Here is an 8140-nt window from a genome sequence, read left to right on the forward strand (position 1 = left end):
GACCTGCCTCAACTTCTGCCTAAATTCCTCACAAGTTTCTTCATTCTGTAGCTTCCACCACTTGGTCTTCTTTTCTGTTTTCCCTCTCTTCTTCTTCCTGACCTCCAGAGTCATCTTACACACCACCATGCGGTGCTGTCTGGCTACACTCTCTCCTACCACCACTTTGCAGTCATTAACCTCTCTCAAATGACCTCGTCTACATAGGATGTAGTCCACCTGAGTACTCCTACCTCCACTTCTGTATGTCACTCTATGTTCCTCTCTCTTCTGGAAGTAAGTGTTGACTACAGCCATTTCCATCCTCTTCGCAAAGTCCACCACCATCTGTCCCTCCAGATTCCTTTCCTTCACACCAAACCTGCCCATCACCTCCTCATCACCTCTGTTGCCCTCACCAACATGCCCATTAAAGTCTGCTCCAATAACAACTCTCTCTCCTCTGGGAAAACTCTCTATGACCTCATCCAACTCACTCCAGAATCTCTCCTTCACTTCTAACTCACAGCCAACCTGTGGCGCATACCCACTGACTACATTCACCATCACCCCTTCAATTTCTAATTTGAGGCTCATCATCCTGTCTGAGACTCTTTTCACCTCTAGAACACTGTTTACAAACTCCCCCTTCAGAATCACTCCTACCCCGTTTCTCTTCCTATCAACACCATGATAGAAAAGTTTGTATCCTCCTCCAATACTACGTGCCTTGCTGCCCTTCCACCTTGTCTCCTGCACACACAGTACATCTACCTTCCTTCTCTCCATCATGTCTGCCAGCTCTCTGCCTTTCCCTGTCATTGTGCCAACGTTAAGAGTCCCTATTCTCAAACCTATGTTCCTGCCTTTTCCCTTCTCTCTCTGGCCACGGGCCCTTCTGCCTCCCCTCTTTCTTCCACCAACAGTAGTCAAATTTCCACCGACACCCTGTAGGTTAACAGCATCGGTGGCGGTCGTTGTTAACCCGGGCCTCGACCGATCCGGTATGTCTAAAGTGTTGTGGATGATTCGCATGGTTATTTTGGCAATTTTTACGCCGGATGCCCTTCCTGACGCAACCCTCTCTATTTATCCGGGCTTGGGACCGGCACAGAAGTTACTGGCTTGCAACCCCTGTGGCTAGATTGTATATATATATGTATATACATATATATATATATATATATATATATATATATATATATATATATATATATATACATATATATATATACATATACATATATATATATATATACATATATATATATAGATGAACTCTTTATTTTTTAAAGAGGAGAAAAAAAGAGGCCAAACCCGACTTTTTCATCTAAGCGAAAGGAACAAATAAGAGAAATACGTGTTGACAAAGGGTGTCCGTATAGGGTGTTGATGTTACCACGACGACAAAGAGACAAAAGTTGACCAGAACAGGGAATGTCGGGCTCGTATGACCTTGCCACACCAGCCGACCTGTGTGTTTTTGTGTGTCTGTGTGTTCGCTTTTACAATTTTCACAGCATCTGACCCATTTTTTCTGTACATTTTCTGGATCCACCTTCTTGATTGCATCAAGCACTCGCCCTTGGTGTGTTTCTCGGGGGGCGTCATAATCTAAAATAATGTGTTTTTGTGTAAATGCCATAGTGTGTTTGTGTTTATATGAGCGTGGGGGGAGAGCAGTGGAGCCATAAGTGGTTCTGAATCTGTCGTAATTCTTTTTTGACCTCAGCCAATGATTGATGACCCTCGACTGAAAGACCCCACCCCCTCCTCTTTCTCCACCTAAGTCTTTTTCGTACGCACCGCAACCCCCCCCCCTTCCCCCCACACACACACGGTCAAAAGATCCCATCTTTTTCTTTTTGCCCCCTCACATTAGCTAAAAGATGGATAACTGCTGCCCTTCACACGACCGCCGTCTCACAAAGGGGGAAAAAGGAGGACGAAGGGGGCGGCAAAAAAAAAGCGGGAAGACTTTTGAATTGCCATCAAAATGGCGCCTTTTCCTTCCCCGCCTTCGCCGTGTCCTTTTCCACCCACGCAGCGCTGCCACATCCCAGAATGCATCACAAACCGGTGACGCATTTTCCCTTTTGCATCTGTTTGTCCCCCATTTTTGTCCCCCTTCCTACCTGGACTGTCAGAATCGTAAAGGTTCGCCTCGACGCTTCCTGTCTCCACATCTCAGCTTCCAGTGATTTGAGAATCTGCATCCGATGTTTTAGAAAGGTTGTTAAAGTTCTCAAAAACATAACGCTTCATGTAAAACTTGCAATATTAAACACTTTAAGGGTAGAGACGAAAGGAGCAAGCTTTATAAGAGAAAAGGGAGCACATGAGCGATGAAATATTAAAAGAAAGGTGTGTGTGTGTGTGTGGGTGGGGGGGGGGTGAGAGGTAATGGTGGAGAAAAATACCAACAGTCCGAGGCAGGAGAGAACCAGCCACAAAGGAGTTATTGCCACTGCGGTGATTAGTTCTGTTTTTAGCCGCGCTGAGGTCCAGGTCAATTTCCAGGACTGTGCCGGATGTGCGCTGCAGGATGAGGAATACGTCTTCCTTTATGGGGAGACCCGGAACCGCAGCGAACCGGCGCCGTCATTACACCGCCGAGCTGACGGACAGCAGCGCAATTAACCTGCACACACATGAACCCACTCACATACATCATCCGCTGCCGCTGTCGCGCCCGCTCAGCCTCCATGAGCCGGCAATTCCCAACTGCTTTTATCCACGGATACGTCACGCACAGTTTTTCACGTTTGTTTTGCAGGGGAGGAAGTCAGAACATTGGTGTTTTATTCACTCACAGGAACACAAGTTGAAGATTGTTGGTAGATTTTTAGCAAGGCAAATACTTTTTTCTATTTGCGTTTTTTAAGAAAACAATCATTTAAAGTTGCTGGCCTTTTCTTTTCATTTTAACCTATATAATAAACGAAAACAGGCAATTTGAGAAGTAAAAATGACAGCAAATGTGTGACCTCGTCCAGGAAAAGGCCCAACCCCTTGATACCTGCTTCAGCCTCCTCTTTCACCTCACCCTTCCTCCTTATTTCCTTCTTTTTCCATTTTTCTCACCTTGTCGCCTTTGTTTTTCCTCTTCTGTGTGTCTCCAATCTGACCGTCTGATTGCATCTACCTGCAGCGCTGCGGCGACATGTTTTCCGGGGGTCGCCGCCGCAGTGGCAGCTTCACATCTAACACAACCAAACAAACGAACCCACCAAAATGATAACTCATCATGTTTTATTTTTATCCCTGCTCTTTTGTGAAGAAAGCGCCGGACTCTTTGGTTTTGGCATCACCTTACATCTATATGTTGCGGCGGCCGAAGCTCTAATATATTCATTGTTGGTTGTTTAGCGGGGATTTGTCCTAAAACCCCTCTTTGCAGTCGCCTTTGTGGAGGTGATGGGTCTGAGCGAGGCTCAGCCCATTGTTCAGACAAGGTCAGAGTGAATGTTGAGGAGGTCAGACTCATGCAAAATTCAAGCATTACTGATATCCAGCCTCAGATGTGACTCATTGCATTAAATGGGATGAGGAAATTCATCAAATCGGGTCTTCGTTTACTTAAAACAATACTTTTTGTGTGATTTTTCTTTTTTTAAAGTGAAATAAATGCAGCTCATTGGTAAATATCTGCTCTTGCTGCACTTTGAACAGTTTCATGATGCTTTATTATTCTTATTCTTTTATTTTTTGAGGAAACTCGTTTTATCTTGAGATGAAAAGCAAGTTTGATTCTAATCAACCCCCCCCCCCCCAACCAATTTCCAGTGTCTCCTCCGACATCCCCCATCATACTCGTGCACTCATAAATATGCATACACAGACGCACACATACGTGCACCCCCTGTCCCGCCTGCTGCCCCGTCGCGTCACATCGACCAGGAGGCTGGAGCCGTGCACCTTGACCCCTAACCTCTGACATATCACCCCTGTTGTCTGCGTTTTGTGTGTGTGTGTGTGTGGACACGAGACATAAATCTGTTTACACAGTCACTGCGGGGACCTGCTTCTCTTTTAGGGACAAAACCAATCCTCATAATGTAAATCCAGGTTTTCCTCAAAGACGTGGGCTCAGGCCGGGGTGAGACAGGTGGTGGGTAAAGGTAAGTCACCCGGACAATGATTGAAAGGTGGTTGTGTGTGTGTGTGTTTCGCAGGGGGCATGAGGCAGCTACTGGTGTGGATCCAGAGGAACCTGCTGAAGGAACGACCCGAGCTCTTTGTTCAGGGAGACTCAGTGTGAGTGACATCCTCCCGGTTCGTGTGCGTCAGGACCCGGCCCGGCTGCTAAAACACAATCTCCATGTCAAACCTGATTCCGGCTGGTGTCAGCGTGCCGCAGCGGCGGCGAGGAGCTCTTACAGTCATCGCTGCTGTGTTCGGATGAAAAGAGCGGCCCAGCTCTGAGATGATTACCTGCATGCGTGTGTGTGTGTGCACGTGTGTGTCAGCGTGTGGATCCAAGACTCACTGCAGTCGTATAGGACTGGCTGACTCCTTTACAGCTGCCTTTGTGCAGGACTATTTATAGCACTATCTAACCAGCGAATGGAGCAGGATTGCCTGTAAACCTTATAGATGAGATGTTTGTGTGCACTCTAGTATTTTTATTTCTTTTTTGCCATCTTATTTGGAGATGTTTTCTATGTTTTTGTTTTCTTCTTCTCAAATGTGTTTGTTGCTCGGTTTCCTCTCACGCTGCCCTTTCTCGGTGACGTCAGAGGCGGTGTGTTTGGTGGATAAGACACGCGTGTCTGTCTGCGGCATTATCTCCGCCCGCACATGACTTCAAGTTGCCTCTTAATGGATAAAATAAGCAAACATCCCTTTATACGACGATGCCCAAAGGTGCCTGTTGTTGCCCTCCACCATCAAACCCATCATCCTCTTCTCTGTTTATTATTGAGACTGGATTTATTACCATGAATCTTCGTCTTGTGATTTTTAAACCCATTTTTTTCCATTTTTTTGTGATTTTTTTATTTTTTTTTATCTTGATGTTATCCTATTATTACGTAATTATGTTGCTTTAAACCTATTGCATAAAATCAGTTTAAGTAGGTGGTTCAGTTGCCATATTTTTTTATGTTGTGCATTTTTCCCTTATTTTCTGCAAATTGTATCTTAACAAAAGTAAAGCAGGTGATTCTAAAGGTAAAGGTGATTCTTAATACAACAGATTTAAACAAATAAATGTCTATAAACTAGGTTTTTTTTTTGTTAGTTAATTTAGTTTGCAATTTTAAATTTGAAGAAAACAGTTCTTCTATTTAAGGATTTTTAATCCTAAATCGGAATTATGTGTCCTATTTTTTGTGTGTGTAATAAAGATGTGTTGTTTTTTGGGGTTTGTACATTTGTTTTAGTGGAGTGTGTGTGTCACCTCTGGGAGATGCATCTGATTGAAAAGCGTGTTTTATTTTCCCAACAGGAGGCCTGGGATTCTGGTGCTTATCAATGATGCTGACTGGGAGCTGATGGTGAGCACTAAAAGTCACGTTCACTGTCAGGGTGTCATAGACTGTGTGTGTGTGTGTGTGTGTGTGTGTGTGTTTAAAGTGTTCGCAGTTGGTTCAGTCTTTTTGCACTTCATTTTAGCAATGAAACATGTTTGAGTAAAAAAGAATTACAGTTTGTTCATTGTCTGGTAATCCGTTAATTCTTCACATGTAATCTGTAGCATTTTTTAATTAAATGATTTTTTTTGTGCACATACAGTTTAAACTCCACATTTATGAATTCATTGTGATAAGACTGAATTTCCTGGATGTTATTGATCAAAGCTGCTGAAAATCCAGGATTAATACACACATCCTTATTGAAGGAATTATTTAAAATATGAATATTCTTGTGTTTTTCCTGCTATAGGGGGAACTGGATTATCAGCTGCAAGACCAGGACAACGTGGTGTTTATTTCTACTCTTCATGGAGGATAAAAATAAAATAAAATAAAAGGGGAGTGTAAATTGACTTCAGGCTTCCTCTTGTTTTGGAAAATATTCCCCCATTTGATGACATGTCCGCCCGCGTTGTCCAGACAGATGCAGCTGAGGATGAGGGGGATCAGGCAGACATGAGGAGAAGATGCAACCCCAGCTGGAAATATGAAAGCTTTTTCCACAAGATGCAGGACAACTCCTTCAACTGCCCACAGCTTCAAAGCATCACCTGAACCTCAAATGAGCCCATTTGTTTACAGAACTTCAGAGGAAAGAAATTGTAGAGGATGACCGATTTATTAGACTGCTGTCACTCATTATGCATTTATGCTGAAAGTGTCACACTTTTTGTTTTCTGTTCATACTCTTTCCTTGTATCATTGTTCTTCTTTTTTTTCTGAAGAAGTCATGATTAAAAAAAAAAACTTTTTTTAAATACTATTCTCTCTTGTTTTTTTAATTTAGATTTATTTTATGGAACAATTAAAACAGCTGCCTCCTAACTAATATTCTCATATGTTTCTCTATTTTAAAATGCATTTTCAAATTAAATTTTGAACTTTATTGTAATTAAATTTCCTATTTTGATTCCAAATCTATAGATAAATTAATATCTAACATAAAAGTGTTGGTTTGATTCATAAGAGATTGATTTAGGCCTCAATCTCTTATTACGCACCAGTTTTAGGCTTATTAGGCGTCCGATTTTGCCTCCTACAGATGGGATACTTGGAGGGGAGGGAAGGGGGGGGGGGGGGGGGGCTTGCAGGCCATATATCCACTGTATGTGTTTCATGTTTGCGTGTGCGCAGATGGAGGCGGCGGGCGGGGTGTGGAGCACGGGATCACTGCGGGAGGTCGAGGTCTAGCCTGCGGGCTGCCCGCCCTCCAGCGCCCGAGGCGACCTAAAACCTTTTCTCGGTGGTGGAGCGCGATTTGCAACGGGAAACCGGCCCATAATGGCCAGAAAAAAGGAAATGCAAATGAGGCTGTGAGGGGGGGCTCCACAGGAGAAAGTGTCGCCCTGTCAGCTGGTGCATGATCCCATGCGTGTCTGCAAGGGATACTTTGGGTTTGTCCGTTACGCGCATTTTTGGAGGCAGAGCGCACGCTCTCCAACCATTTTCGAGCCTATATTTTAATTATGGAAAGATTTTACGCACTTAAAAAAACGACATTTACTAAACAAGAAAGGAAAAAGAGAAAAAAAACGGATGTGCAGGATTTGTACACTTCAGAAAAATAAAGTGGACTTTAGTTTACCCAAAGCTGGCGCTGATTCCTCAGCTGGAGGTTTACCAGCTGTGGGGCACAAAAGCTCGCGGGGTCTCCAGGTTTGGCTTCCAAAAGCCTGAATTGAACACGATGTGTAAAAAATAAACATTTAGATTTTAATGAACCACATTAAAAAATTTAAAATTACAAGTTTTTTCTCTCTCAAAATGTCTGAAAACAATTTACACCCCAAAAACATAAATTATGGTGAATTTTAAAAATGAAATTGGCGACATCTTTGTGTTCTATAAAGATGTACTTTTCCTGAATTAATTCTCTAATTATTTTCTATTTTTTTCATAATATTCAAAGTTTTTAAAAAACACTAAATGAAAGAATAAATAAATAACCAAATTATGCCATATAGTGACAGAATAAACTAGTTCAAAGTGCACACATATTTATTGAAAAAGACACAAAAAAACATTTGATCAAATGACAAAACACCCAACAGCTTTGATTTTAGAAAAGAAACTTAATCATGTTTTTAAAAAAGCACATACACTTCCCATCAATGACTCTAATGTTTAAAAAAATAAAAGTCATAAATATTTTTAAATTGTGTTTAATCATTTCGAGGTTCCAGGTTTTTTGTAAAGCAAGTCCATAATCTTTGAGGGAAGCAGGGACATTTGAGCTCAGATGCATCCCCGCAAAGCCAAACATTACACTCTAATCCCCAGGAATTAGGAGAGGTTAGCCTTTAATGTTTTGCTACAATACACACTTGGGCCAAGCTGTGTGTGTGTGTGTGTGTGTGTGTGTGTGTTTAAATCAAATCAAATCAAATCAAACTTTATTTATAAAATAGCGCTTCTCATGCACTTTGTGCAGCTCGAAGCGCTTTAACACTAAAAACAGTAAACACACAACATTACAATAAAAACCCCAACCCACCCTTCACCCTTCCCACTTCCCTCCATTAAAC

The 8140-nt window shown here is 42.4% G+C and overlaps 1 protein-coding gene across 1 annotated transcript in view; it reads left to right on the forward strand.

Annotated features, from left to right (window-relative positions):
- Positions 1–5968, forward strand: part of urm1 (ubiquitin related modifier 1) — a 12334-nt gene extending 6366 nt beyond the window's left edge. Inside the window, exons 3-5 of the mRNA XM_023961033.1 lie at positions 4155–4236; positions 5429–5477; positions 5866–5968. Of these exons, the coding sequence (XP_023816801.1) occupies positions 4155–4236; positions 5429–5477; positions 5866–5934 (200 nt within the window). The 3' untranslated portion in view covers positions 5935–5968. The remainder of the gene's footprint in view (positions 1–4154; positions 4237–5428; positions 5478–5865) is intronic.
- Positions 5969–8140: the final 2172 nt, after the last annotated feature.

This window comes from Oryzias latipes, chromosome 12, assembly GCF_002234675.1.
Source record: "Oryzias latipes chromosome 12, ASM223467v1".
Taxonomy (NCBI): Eukaryota; Metazoa; Chordata; class Actinopteri; order Beloniformes; family Adrianichthyidae; genus Oryzias; species Oryzias latipes.